This window comes from Triticum dicoccoides, chromosome 2B (assembly GCF_002162155.2).
Source record: "Triticum dicoccoides isolate Atlit2015 ecotype Zavitan chromosome 2B, WEW_v2.0, whole genome shotgun sequence".
Taxonomy (NCBI): domain Eukaryota; kingdom Viridiplantae; phylum Streptophyta; class Magnoliopsida; order Poales; family Poaceae; genus Triticum; species Triticum dicoccoides.
In genome coordinates this window covers 263,246,940-263,261,444 of record NC_041383.1, presented here as the reverse complement: position 1 = coordinate 263,261,444, position 14,505 = coordinate 263,246,940, and the positions used below count along the sequence as shown (strand labels likewise).

At 45.4% G+C, this 14,505-nt stretch overlaps 1 protein-coding gene across 1 annotated transcript; it reads right to left on the bottom strand.

Annotated features, from left to right (window-relative positions):
• Positions 1-956: 956 nt before the first annotated feature.
• On the bottom strand, positions 957-2,532 carry LOC119367658 (aspartic proteinase nepenthesin-1-like). Its single transcript, XM_037633122.1, has one exon. The coding sequence runs from the start codon at positions 2,488-2,490 to the stop codon at positions 1,171-1,173; it is 1,320 nt and encodes a 439-aa protein (XP_037489019.1). The 5' UTR covers positions 2,491-2,532; the 3' UTR covers positions 957-1,170.
• Between the last annotated feature and the right edge of the window lie 11,973 nt (positions 2,533-14,505).

The window sequence follows — 14,505 nt, the reverse complement described above, 5'->3', positions numbered from 1 at the left end:
GGCTACTATTGGCGGCATTCGGGAGAGGACACCGGCGACCAGCAACAACCCTTCCGAGGAACGGCCGGTGTGGCAATGTATTTGGGCAGCTAAGGTTCCCCTAAAGATGAGGATATTGGCGTGGAAAGTAGTCTCGGGGGCACTTGCAACAAATTCTTGCAAACAGCATCGACATATATCCACAAGAGACATTTGCCCCTTGTGTGCGAGAGAGAAGGAATCCAGTTTCCATGCTCTTGTCACATGCGATCATGCGCAGGCGGTATGGCGAGAAATGAGGGCGGTATGGAATTTACCACGCCAGGAACTCCTGCATGACACAGGGCAGGACTGGTTACTAAACTTGCTGACAAACTGTGACGAGTACATGAGGGATTGTGTAATTATGTTGGTCTGGCGCATTTGGTCGCTCCGCTCAGATGTGACTCATGGGAAGGAAGTTCCTCCTATGGCTACAACTGTATCCTTTTTGCACAGCTACATGCATTCCCTAGATCTGTCAAGGAGGTTTTCGACAGAGGACATCATCAAAGGGAAAATGCCGGTAGGGCGAGATGCGCCGGCTACTGCACGGGTGGAGGCTAGAGTTCAACCATGGTCGAAGCCACCACCGGGGAAGGTGGCCCTGTCGGTTGATGGTGCTTATTTACACACCGATGGCTCAGCTGCGGCAGGAATGGTATTGAGGAATAATGATGGGAGCGTTATCTTTTCAGCTTATAGATACATATTTAACTGTAACGAAGCATTGGAAGCAGAACTGCATGCATTGATGCAAGGTATGGCGCTAGCAGTCCAACATTGTGAGCTACCTGTCATAGTCCAGTCGGACTCTTCTGTCGCCATCTCCGCCCTGTCGGGCGACAGTTTATCTAGATCTGCCTATGGGCACTTAGTTGCTGAGATTCGTCACCTTATGATAGATAGAGTTTTCATTCCTATGAAGATTAGTCGTGTGCAGAATAGGGTAGCAGATCGTTTGGCCCTGTATAGTCGTACAGAGCGTACCACTGCTGTATGGCTTGGCCGAGGTCTGCCGTGTATCGAGGATCTCTTGCCTCACGATTGTAACCCTATACCTCTGGAATAAAACTCTTCTATCAGCGCAAAAAAAAAACACAGGTGCATATGAGCCCAGGCTAAAAGGATTTCGGCAAACTTTCACCAATCCTAGAGCTCGTCGCATTCAGCTGGCTCGAACGACAGCACGCCCCCCTCAAGATCATACAGAAAGTGCATGCTCTGCTGCTGCACGCTGCCGAGCACCGACATCCCCCGCATGCTCACCATCCCGAGGCAGGCCACCCCAGCGTTCCGGTCCTCCACAACGTAGCTCTCCCTGGGAAGCGCCATGTCCGCGCCGTCGAAGTGGAACACCAGGCGCGGCACGTCCACCGCCTCGGTCTTCCCCTCCGGTGCAGCGAAGCAGAGGCTGAGGCCGAGGTGCGCGCCGCTGGCCAGCGGGAGCCCAACGCGCGCCGCGACCGCGCGGGCCAGCACCACGAACGCGCGCTCCTCCAGCGCGGTGAACGTCGTGCCGGAATCGATGATGAACCCGCCGCCGCCCATGGGCGACAGCTGGAACACGGCGGGGTCGATCGGCAGCAGGGTCTTGCCGACGGTGATCCCTTCCAGCGTGAGGTAGTAATATGAGCTCCTGCGCCCGCCGGCTGGGTTCGGCGCGAACGGCGTGGACTGGGCGGTGGTCGAGAGGGTCGCCGACGGGCCTAAGAAGAGAGGGCTCGCCGCCTTGTCGCTGAAGGGCGTGAAGCAGTAGGAGAACCTGGTGATGCCCAGCTGGGACACGAGCGAAAGTGGCCCCCTTCCCATCCCGACCAGACCGGACGAGTTGTCCGTGCTGCCAAGGTTCTCCGTGCCGCAGCCGAACGCGATGCCGTGCACGGCAGTGCCTGAGCCGAGCGTCAACGTCTCGGTGGCGAGGGCGCCGTCTGTAGAGGTGCCGTCGCCGTAGGAGAAATAGTACGGACAGCCGGGATCGGGGGCCGAGCAATGGTACCTCGGGTCTCGGAGCGCCTCGCACAGCGATGAGCGGCACGACACGTTGGCGTATGTCGCCGACCTGGCCGGCGCGTACAGCGGCGTGGGCTGCGGGAAGCACTTCCGGCAGGGCGCGTCGCACTGCGTCCAGATGAGGTCGCTGCCCGTGTCGAGGACCGCGGTGATCGCTAGCGGCGGCGTGCCGATGGCGAGGTCGACGAGGTACGTTGCCGCGCTCGCGTGAACGGCCGCCGTTTCATCAGCACCGCCGCTCTGCAGCGATGCAGGGGATGGAGGGGCAGCGGCGAGGAGGCCGTTGACTCGGCGGTGGCTCCGTTCGGCAGCGCGACGGATGCGCTCGATCCCCGTGAAGTCACCGCGGGTGTCTGCGTGCGTTAGCTCAAGACGGATGCCACGGCTCGATGCTGAGGAAATGGCAAACGACGGCAACAAGAGGAGCAACCAGAGGAGAAGAGATGTCCCCGATGCCATTGTTCTCAAGAAGAGATACGAGATGTCAGTATAGCTTATTGGTGATTTTAGGTGTTCATGTTTTAGATCGTGCTGGATACAGTTATATTTGACGAATGAGAACTGTTCTCGGTGTTGGCTGTTACTGTATTCTTTTTGCATCATGGATGATGGCTGCGAGGTGCATCCGCACGTCGCTACAACCTTTGGCGTCTGCCCGCCAGCTCTGCCAGAGGAGTAACCCTACACCTACGTAAACAGTTTTTTGTTGGACGAATTAGGGAAGTGGGGGCCATCCACTTGAAATCAGGGGTGGAGAGGTTTGTTAGGAAGATTACGTAGGAGGAGAACGTAAGTCTACTTAGGTGTAGCATTATTGCTGCCAGAGCATCTACAACCGGACTCGAAAATCCGTCGCCCTAAACATCCGCCGTAATGTACAGGCGACATTTGAAGTGCATAATTCAAATATTAAACTCCTCGATTATCATTATGGGTCTCAGGGATTCTTATGCATGTGCAGAAAATTCATAATCTTATCTGCATCTTAAACCGGGATGTGGACTTGTTCTCCGGGTTTCTCAAAAGCATGGGTTCGGGTTGCCCCTTTGACGGTGTCATACACAAGGTGGTGTGAGAGCTTGACTTAATATGAATGATAGACTACTCATATTAACATGGTCAAGCGAGAGGGAAAATCCAACGCCCTGCTGCATAGATAAATTCTTCTGCAACATTGCCCTAGGAGGTGTCCTTCCCCTCCTGCCTGCTCATGGCTGCATCTACATCAGTTTCAGACCATTGCCCACTGATTTCTTGCCTCCTCTGTGGCCCCGCACATAAAGGCAAGATTCAAATATGAGAGCTTTTGGCCAAGTTTTCCTCACTTCCATGAGACTGTGGCAAAAGCTTGGGAACTCCCGGTCGTTCATTCCTGTATGTTCACCGAGATCAAAATCAAAATGAAAACGAGTGGCGGCTAACCTGAAGATTTGGAGCAATTCTCTGTTCAGCGGCGCGAGACTGAAGTTTCACATCACCTCCGAGGTCATATTACTGCTAGATGTCGCGCAGGAATCAAGGGCCCTGTCGCTCGCATAATCCAGGCTTCATAAGCTACTGAAGACGAGGTTGCTTGGCCTTGCTGCTATCGAGCATATGAGGAGAAGACATGCCTCCAAAATCACTTGGTAGCGCGCGGGGGATGCCAGCACTAGGTTGTTTCATGTAAAGCTCTGCTTTCGTCGGAGAAAAAAAATCCATATGTTTGTTACAATCGGCTGGAGTTACAGTTACCAGCCATGAGGACAAGGTCGCGATCACCCACGACCACTTCTCTACTTTGCTTGGAACCAAATTGAGACGAGCATGTATGATCAACTAGGAGGAACTTCACCTGCCCCAATTGGATACCGCTGGCCTCGATCCGCCTTTTTCGAAAGCGGAAGTGTGGGCGGCAATCAAGGCTTGCTATTAGAAACAGCCCCAGGCCCAGATGGTTTCTCGGGAGGTTTCTTCCGAACCAGTTGGCCAATCATCAAGCAGGATAGCATGGCAATTTTCGACATTCTACCACCTCGCCAGTGACAGCTTGGCGTCCCTCAACTCGGCCTCGATCGTTTTGTTGCCAAAAAAGGATGGGGCAATGGAGATGAGTCACTTCCGGCCCATCAACTTGATACATTCCAATGGTAAACTAATTGCCAAAGTGCTCTCGATCGGACTCTCTTAGGTGATCCAAGACTTCATATCCCCGGCCCGGAGCGTTTTCCAGAAGAACAAATGCATACAAGACAACTACCTATATGTTCAAAATTGTGTTAGGGCACTTCATAGATCACGCAAGCCTGCTCTTCTTGTAAGTGCATCTAGTGTCACCCCTAGTTGGTTTTGGAGTATTGACGACAAACGTGGTTTAGGAACTAATGTGTTTGTGAGATTCACAGGAGAAATAGGTAGAAGTCCCTATTGATTCGGTTTACCCATCGAAGATGACCCCTAAAAATGTATGAAGACATTGAAGACAATGGTGGTTCGCGAAGACATTCACATCGAAGATAATGACGTGTGAAGACATTCGCTTGAAGACAATGGAGTGCGAAGACGTAGTTTCTTTCGTAGTTTCATTTTCTTCTTTCTTGAGTCATAGGAACCACCGAACTGTCAAGTGGGGTCCAAGTGAACAAAGTCAGAAAACTGACGTGATGCTCAACCAAATCCTATGTCTTCGAGAGAAGACAATTGAGAGAAAATCTTATCATGAGCTGGATAAGTCAGCTTTACTTGTAGCCCAAGTCAAGCCGCCGCGTGTCTTTGGAATCTGACCATTGTACACGTGCCAGTTCCTTAGTGACTCAGGGTTATTTCGGACATATCATGTCGGGTTGCCTCCTGGCTATAAATAGCCCGCCCCTACACCATAAATTGGTGGCTGCTCAGAGTTAGTGCACATCTTTTGTCATTTGAGAGCAACCCACCTCCGAAGCCTTTGAGAGAAAATCCTTGCGAGGACAAAACCCAGAAAATCCAAAGCCCAAAGAGTGTTGGCATCAACGAAGTCTTTCTATCCGCGTGATCTGAAGACTTATTACACTTGAATACTATGATCTTCCAGTCGGTTAGGCGTCGCGTTCTGAGGATCCAAGAGTCATTGTGGATCGCCGGTGAACAAAGTCTGTGAAGGTTTGGAAGTCTACCTTGAAGACTTACGAGAGTGATTGGGCAAGGACTAAGTGACCTTAGCTCAAGGTGAATAAGATGAATACATGGTCTTCTGAGTTCAATATCAACCTCCCTAACCAGACGTACAATTGTCACAGCAACTAGAACTGTTCTACCAAATCTTTTTCTTCGTCAAGCAACTGGTTCTATCTCCTCACTCCTTTAGTTACAGTTCAGTCTCGTGAAGTCATTGCTTGCCTGCTTTGTTTGAGTTTGTTGTGTGAAGAAATTCTCTCTGATTGCATATTTGGCTTCATACTGTCTTCCTATTCCGATCCAAATCTGCCTAGCTGCCATTTGTCTTTGTGCTTACTCTGTACTATTTCTTTGATTATGGCATGGATAGTGTAGTTTATTTTCCACTACATTGTGTAGGTGTTGTTTGGTCGTTTGTCTTTGGAGACATTGCTTGTCTTGAAGACTTTCATAAAAAATGCCTATTCAGCCCCCTCTAGTTGATAACTAGCACTTTCACTTCTAATTAAGCTAGACATCGCTAGGGCCTTTGACTCGGTCTCATGGGAATACTTGCTCGAGCTGCTCTAGTATCTAAGCTTCAACGCTCGATGGTGAAATTGGGTGGCTCTGCTGCTCTCATCTACTTCCTCGTAGTGCCTCCTTAACGACATTCCCGGAGAAACTATCCTACACAAGCACGGCCAGAGGCAGGGCGATCCTCTGTCACCTCTGTAATTTATCCTGGCCATAGATCCCCTACACTAACTCCTCGCCACCGCAACTGACAAAGGCGTTCTTTCTATGGTGCCCAACAAAACTGTTAGGTCTAGGAGTAGCTTATATGATGGCGATGTGATTCTTTTCACCAATCCAGTTAAGCAGGAGATAGATGCCCTAATAAAGATCCTTCCCAGGTTCGGCGATGCAACAAGACTCAAAATCAACCTCGACAAATCCTCTATAGTTGCGATCCAGTGCGATGGCATCAACTTGCACGATGTGCTTCAGAGCTTCGATGGGTAGCTAGTGAATTTCTCAATTAGGTACCTAGGTCTACCCGTCACCATCTCCAGGCTTAGGGGTGTTCATCCGATATTCATCCTGGAATGTATCCGCGTGCGATTAACTGGGTGGAAGGGCCGTCTACTTTCCTTGGCAGGCAGACGGGTGCTGGTCCGCTCTGTGCTCACGGCCATGCCAACTTTCGCCCTCTCGGTACTGCGGGCACCGGCCAAGTTCTTCAAAGACATTGAAAAATCGCATCGTCGCTTCCTTTGGGCTGGCGACAAGGAGCTCAATGGTGGCCACTACAAGGTTAGCTTGAAGCTTGTCTGCTCCCCAATTCAGCACGGCAGGCTCAAAATTCAGAACCTGCAGAAGTTCAGTAGGGCCTTCTGATACGTCTCCAACGTATCTATAATTTTTAATTGTTCCATGCTGTTATATTACCATTCTTGGATGTTTTACAATCATTATGTAGTCATTTTATATCATTTTTTGTTACTAACCTATTGACATAGTTCCCAGTGCCAGTTGTTGTTTTCTGCTTGTTTTTTACATCACAGGAAATCAATACCAAACGGAGTCCAAATGCAGCGAAACTTTTTGTTGATTTTTTCTAGACCAGAAGACACCTACTGGGCCAAAGAAGTACCAGAGGGGTGATCCGAGGTGAGCACAACCCACCAGGGCCCGTTCGGGGGCCCAGGTGGGCTATGCCCACCTCGGTGGCCTCCCACACCGACTCTTTGCTGTGTAAATACCCCAATATTCTAGAAACCCTAGGGGAGTCGACGAAAATCAATTCCAGCCGCCGCAAGTTCCTGAAACACCAGATCCAATCTAGACACCATCATGGAGGGGTTCATCATGTCCATTGGTGCCTCTCCGATGGTGCATGAGTTGTACTTTGTAGACCTACGGGTCTGTAGTTAGTAGTTATATGGCTTCCTCTCTCTCTCTCTCTCCCTCTCTCTCTCTTGATTCTCAACACAATGGTCTCTTGAGATCCATATGATGTAAGTCTTTTTGCGGTGTGTTTGTTGGGATCCGATGAAGTTTGAGTTTATGATTAGATCTATGTTTTTATCCCTGAAAGTTATTTGAGTCTTCTTTGATCTCTTATATGCATGATTGATTATAGCCTTGTATTTCTTCTCTGATATTTGGATTTTTTTTGGCCAACTTGATCTATTTATCTTGCAATGGGACGAGGTGCTTTGTGATGGGTTCGATCTTACGGTGCTTGATCCCAGTGACAGAAGGGAAAACGACACGTATGTATCGTTGCTATTAAGGATAACTAGATAGGGTCTATTTCCATATAAATAGATCTTGTCTACATCATGTCATCGTTCTTATTGCATTACTCCGTTTTTCCATGAACTTAATGCACTGGATGCATGCTGGATAGTGGTGGATGTGTGGAGTAGTAGATGCAAGTAGGAGTCGGTCTACTAATCTTGGACGTGATGCCAACATAATGATCATTGCATGGATATCGTCATGATTATTTGAAGTTCTATCAATTGCCCAACAATAATTGTTTTTCCAATGTTTGCTATTTTTATCGAGAGATGCCAGTAGTGAAACCTACGGCCCCGGGTCTCTTCTTATCATATTTGCCTTTCAGATCTATTTTCCTTTGCTGTTATTTTCAGTTCTATTAAACCAAAAATACAAAAATACCTTCCTACACTTTATTTTATTTGCGATCTATTTATCCAATCTATTACACTTTATCCTGTTTCTATGCCAATTTCTGGCGCCGTTCCCCGAAAGGGATTGACAACCCATTTAACACGTCGGGTTGCGAGTATTTGTTATTTTTGTGCAGGAGCTGTTTACGCTGTGTGCTACCTCTTGAGCTTGCATTGGTTTTTCCCTTGAAGAGGAAAGGGTGATGTAGCAAAGTAGAGTAAGTATTTCCCTTAGTTTGAGAACCAAGATATTAATCCAGTAGGAGATAACGCTCAAGTCACCGTATACCTGCACAAACAATCAACAAACTTGCACCCAACGCAATAAAGGGGTTGTCAATCCCTTCACGGTTACTTGCAAAAGTGAGATCTGATAGAGATAGATAAACGGTAAAGTAAATATTTTTGGTATTTTTTATTTATAGATCGGAAAGTAAAAGATTGCAAAATAGTAGATCAGAAACTAGTATGATCACTACTAAGGAAAAGGCTAGCAGCAGCGCGGGTTTTAGGTGTATCAGTAGCGCGGGGACCGGCGCTACTAATAAGGCGCTACAACTAACACGTAGCAGTAGCGCGTGCTCACTAGCGCTACTGCTACACAAGTGTAGCAGCAGCGCGCTTAACGGAAGCTCGCTACTGCTAATAGCTATAGCGCGCTTCTCCTGTGCGCTACCGCTATCCTAAATACTAGTAGCGAGTTGTTGTTTCCCACGCTATTACTAAGTAATTGCAAATTAAAAAAATAAAAGTTAGATGCAGTTGCTTCCATCAGAGACACGTCCAATGAAAAATAAGCTCAGGTCACAAAACCATCTTTAACACTTGAAGCATTCATAGATACAATAGTGAACATCTGAACAGGAAGAAATCACGACATCCCATATCATACGCACACAACTATCATTGAAAGGTGGGTACTTTCCCTAGCTTTCCATCAACCTAAACAGACCACTTTCCCCAGCGCATAACTTGGACGGAGGAGTTGCTGCGCCTGGGAGGTTCCTCGCCTGTATGGTTCATCTTGTTGAGGTGCCAAAATACACACACAAAATCATGTCGGAGCAAATCGCCATAAACTTTTTTACAAAACTGCTTGCCAAATCCCCGTGTAGTGAATTTGCTATATAATTTAATGCTGAAATTTTTCTAATACACACTGAACTTGCATACAACATATTCATAACATCACTTCTCCTAACTGCACTATGATCTATCCATTCAAGAGAGTTTGAACTTGCTAGCATCATCTCCTAACTGCGTCCATCTCATTATCTTTTACAAAACAATTCTCAATATGGAGCAAATAACAACACGAAGGAGGCCACCACCATGCACATACAACATCAGCATGCAAGCTAGGGGCACAAACATATAGTAGCAAGCATGAATTTTGTAGACTGTGGGAATTAAAGAAACATCAGTAAGTTGGTAGTACACATGACACACAGAAAGAGTGAGTAGGAGTACATAGTTTTGAAGTAGTATCTATAGTAATTTGCTACCTTATAGAGTGAGTAGGAGTACATAGTTTTGAAGTAGTATCTATAGTAATTTGCTACCTTATTTTCAGGTCACACACTCACAATACAGTAACTGTAAACTACTTCCAAGTTACCAAATTGAAAGGTTGCAACGACAATACCGTATGCTAGATGAATTGTATGGTTGAAATAGATAAAACTCAAAGAATAGGAATACACGACCAACCTTGCCATTGATGATAGAATTGCTTCTCGCGCATTCCTCCTCCGTTTTGTCGGATTTTGAGCAGCAAATGATCGGACTTCCCACTGAAACATACATAAGAAAACATTTTCAACACCTAATTCACTAGAGATGACTCACCAAGGTAACCATGTTCCCCTAAGCAACCGATGAACAATGAATAATTTGGCATATCTGAAGAACAAAATTTGGATGGTGGTAACACCAAAGCGGCATATGGTTGCTATAAGGTTTTTTTAGTCTGAAGAATGGTAACATAAATGTAATGGATGATTCTTCGATTTGTTTGGTTAGGTTGCCGAAGGCAGTCTATTAGGCCATCACAAATATTTTAAGGTGGTGTTGATAATCAGCTTGGCAGTGAAAATATTTTGTGTGTGAAACAGGGTCCAGTAGATTGGAAAGAGACAGCCCAACAGCAATCAGACGTGAAGCATAAATGTTGATGATGTTACTACTCTTGATGGCATGACAAAGAGACCCCGACAGTTGAACATTCTGTGTCTGAAGAACTACGTGTTGCAGGATGTAACACATATCTACTTCCACCACCCTTGCCATTATTTGTAGAAGCAAATATAAATGCTTAGTGTTGACCTCAGCAAAAATTGCTGAAAATACTAGCACACTGACCTTGTGCAAGTAGAATCTGACTTCACCGATATGCACAATAACATCTGTTGCAAAGTCAGAGACCACCAATCTGCACGTATCAACAAACTTGTGAGCATATCATATTGAGAAACAGAAGACACAAACACTCTTTGGTAGCCATGGTAACATAACAAAAAACATTACAGAGATTTAGTTTTATACAAGCAGTAACGCTCCTACGCCTTTGTGTGGCTGTGGTTGTGCTGCTAATTAACTGAAACCAGAGGATTCATGGAAGAACAGAGAAGAGGGGCAGAGGAAGAAAGTGAAACGGCCATGGGGATGGGGGTGCTTACCCAAGCTAGGATCTGTTGAGGCGGAGGTCCTTGGTCTAGCACCGCACCGGAGTAGGCGACGGCAAACTCGACCACGTGCGTGCCATGGTGGTCATCCTCGTCCATGGAGGACGGCGGTTGCTGCACCGAACCAAAGAAATAAGTGAGGGGTTAGGACAGAAGAAAGAAGGGGAGAGGAGAGGGAATGAATCGAGGGGAGAGGAGATCGCACCGCACCAGAGTTGGAGGCAACCGAAACCCTAGCTGTGGGTAGGGGTCGCGCGCGAGCGCTTGCTGCCACGAGGAGCGGATCTGGTCGGAGGAAAGGAAGAACCGTCGTGAGAGCTCGTGGGTGTGCAGTTCCTGCAACGGCCGCTGGAAGTAGTCGGAATCGCCCGGCGTTGGTGGCGGCGGCGAGTGTTCGCGGGAGGAAGAGGAGAAAATGAGAGAGCTAGCGATGGTGGTTGTTCACTAGGCTAGGTTGGTTGTCTCACTGGGCTGGCTGGGCTAGGTTAGTTGTAGCGCTTTTCGTGACCAGCGCTACGACTACGTTTCTATTACTAGCGCAGCCCAGCAAACCCACGCTACTACTATGACATATCCGCAGAACACGATTGGGGATATTTACTAGTAGCGTGTGTTTTTTATCCATGCGCTAAGAGTAATATTAACTAGTAGCGCGGGTCAATATAGCGTGCTACTAGTAAGTAGCAGTAGCGCCTTAATTTAAAACTCGCTGCTGGTAAAATCATGTGTATAAGCTTTTCCCTAGTAGTGGATGGAAAATAGAACTTATATGATGGAAAAGAGACCCGGGCCATAGTTTCACTAGTGGCTTCTCTCAAGATAGCAAATAATACGGTGGGTGAACCAATTACTGCCGAGCAATTGATAGAAGAGCGCATAATTATGACAATATCTAAGGCAATGATAATGAACATAGGCATCACGTCCGTGTCAAGTAGACCAAAACGATTCTGCATCTACTACTATTACTCCACACATCGACCGACTCCTGCCTGCATCTAGAGTATTAAGTTCATAAACAACAGAGTAACGCATTAAGTAAGATGACATGATATAGAGGAATTAACTCAAGCAATATGATGAAACCCCCATCTTTTTATCCTCGATGGCAACAATATAATACGTGCCTTTCTGCCCCTACTACCACTGGGAAAGCACACCGCAAGATTGAACCCAAAGCTAAGCACTTCTCCCACTGCAAGAAAAACCAATCTAGTAGGCCAAACTAAACTGATAACTTGAAGAGAGTTACAAAGATAACAAATCATGCATATAAGAATTCAGATAAGACTCAAGTAATATTCATAGATAATCTGATCATAAATCCACAATTCATCGGATCTCGGCAAACACACCGCAAAAGAATATTGCATTCGAGTAGATCTCCAAGATCATCGAGGAGAACATGGTATTGAGAATCAAAGAGAGAGAAGAAGCCATCTAGCTACTCGCTATGGACCCGTAGGTCCGTGGTAAACTACTCATGCTTCATAGGAAGGGTAATGTTGTTGATGTAGAAGCCCTCCATGATCGAATCCCCCTCCGACAGAACGCCGGAAAAAACCCCTAGATGGGATCCCATGGGTACAGAAGGTTGCAGCAGTGGAAAAGTGTTTTCGTGGCTCCTCCTGATGTTTTTCGGGTATAAGAGTATATATAGGCGAAAGAACTAGGTCAGGAGAGCTCTGAGGGGCCCACGAGGTAGGGGGGCGCGCCCTACCCCCTGGGCGCGCCCTCCACCCTCGTGGCCGCCTCGTTGAGTCTCCGACTTCATCTCCAAGTCTCCTGGTTTGTTCCGGTCCAAGAAAGATCATCGCGGGAGTTTCATTCCGTTTGGTATTCCTTTTCTGCAAATTCTAAAACATGCAAAAAAACAGAAACTGGCATTGGGCTCTAGGTTAGTAGGTTAGTCCCAAAAATAATATAAAATAGCATATAAATGCGTATAAAACATCCAAACCAGATAATATAATAGCATGGAACAATCAAAAATTATAGATATGTTGGAGACGTATCATTGTGTTGTGTGGTTCTCCTACTGGTTCGATAGCCTTGGTCTCATCAATGAGGGGTGCTGCATCATCCCTTCCTCTTTGGGGAAATACCAACGTAGTTCAAGCAAACATCACAAGGAATTTTTGGCGCCGTTGCCGGGGAGACATCATCAATATCAACCAGGTTCCTAATCACAAATCTCATCTCCTTGCAATTTACATTACTTGCCATTTGCCTCTCGTTTTCATCTCCCCCACTTCACAAAAAAATTCCGTTTTATTTGCCTTCTTTTTCGTTTGCCTTTTCTCGTCAGATCTCATGTTTGCTTGTGTTGCCATGTGCCTTCTATTTTCTTGCATCTTCGCTTGCTAAAAATATATCTATATGGATCCTCATCCACTTGCTAATCTTTTCAAGAGATCCAATTATGATGAATCAATTGCTAGTGACTTGAGTTCACTAGATTATCTTTACGAAGTTTTTCTTGAGATTTATGAATATGAAAATTGTGATGAAGTGTTGAAAGAAGAAATTGATGAAGTGATTCATGATAGCTCCTTTAATGAAAAGCATGATTGCAATGATGTTATTATAAATTATATTAATGTCAATTGTGTTGATGATATGCAAAACCCCAACCTTGGGGATGCTAATGTTGCTATGTCCGCTACTTATTGTAATAATCATGATTGGGGTGATTCTTCTTATGAGCTTGAAAATTTATTTAAGCCTCATGATGAATATGATATTGATAATAGTGTTTGCAATAATATTTAAAGTGGGTTTGGAAGAGTGTCAACTCTAGGTAATAATGTTCCCACTACTTTGGAGAATGATCAATCTTATGAAATTTTTGATAAAAGTGGGCTTGGAGAGGCCATGACTTTATTTGATGATAATCCCACTATTTTGGAAGAGTGTCAACTCTACATGCATGTGGATCATGAAGAGAATATTTCATGTGATAGTTATATTGTTGAATTTGAATATGATCCCACATGTAATTATTATGAGAGAGGGAAATATTGTGGTAGAAATTTTCATGTTACTAAATTACCTCTCGTTATGTTGAGATCGCCATTGTTTCTTTCCTCTTCCTTGCATATGCTAGTTTTTGCTTGCCTTGTAATTTTTTTCTTATGGAATGCCTATGCATAGGAAGTATGTTGGACTTAAATATGTTTGTCACATGTTTTATGATGCTCTCTTTTTGTTTCAATTATTATCTTTCATGTGAGCATCAATAAAATATTATGCCTAGCTAGGGGCGTAAAACGATAGCACTTGTTGGGAGGCAACCCAACTTTGTATCTTTTTGCTTTTTAGTTTTCCTGTTGTTTTGAATAAAATACCCAATAATGCCTATGATTAGATGTGTTTTTGTGGTTTAAATTAGTGTTTGTGCCAAGCAAAGTCTTTGGGATGATTTGGGTGAGAGTTGGTTTGATCTTGTTGATTTTTTTGCAGAAGATTAATATACAAATTTCCCACATGGTCCTATTTTCAGAATTTTTGGAGTTATAGAAGTATTGAAATATCTAGATTGCTATAAACTGTTATGTTTTTGACAAATTCTGTTTCCTTTGTGTTGTGTGCTTGTTTTGATGATTCTATGGTTTTCTTTGAAGAGTTTTTGCCATAGAAAAGTTGGAATACAATAGATATGATGCAAAAATAAAATATGAATGGGTTTGCAACAATACTTATAGTAGTGGTTTGCTTTCTTATACTAAAGGATCTCACGAAGGTTTTGTTGAGTTTTGTGTGACTGAAGTTTTCATGTTTTGGGTGAGATTACGATGGATGAAGGAATAAGGATTAGCAAAAGGCTAAGCTTGGGGATGCCCAAGGCACCCCAAGATAATATTGAAGAAGTAGCAAGCAACTAAGCTTGAGTATGCCCCCAAGTGGCATCCCCTCTTTCTTCTAACGACCATCGGTATTTTACTTGGAGCTATATTTTTATTCGTCACATATTA

Bases quoted from the DNA above. Each gene is read 5' to 3' on its own strand.
- LOC119367658 (XM_037633122.1), bottom strand. From the start codon at position 2,490: ATGGCATCGGGGACATCTCTTCTCCTCTGGTTGCTCCTCTTGTTGCCG.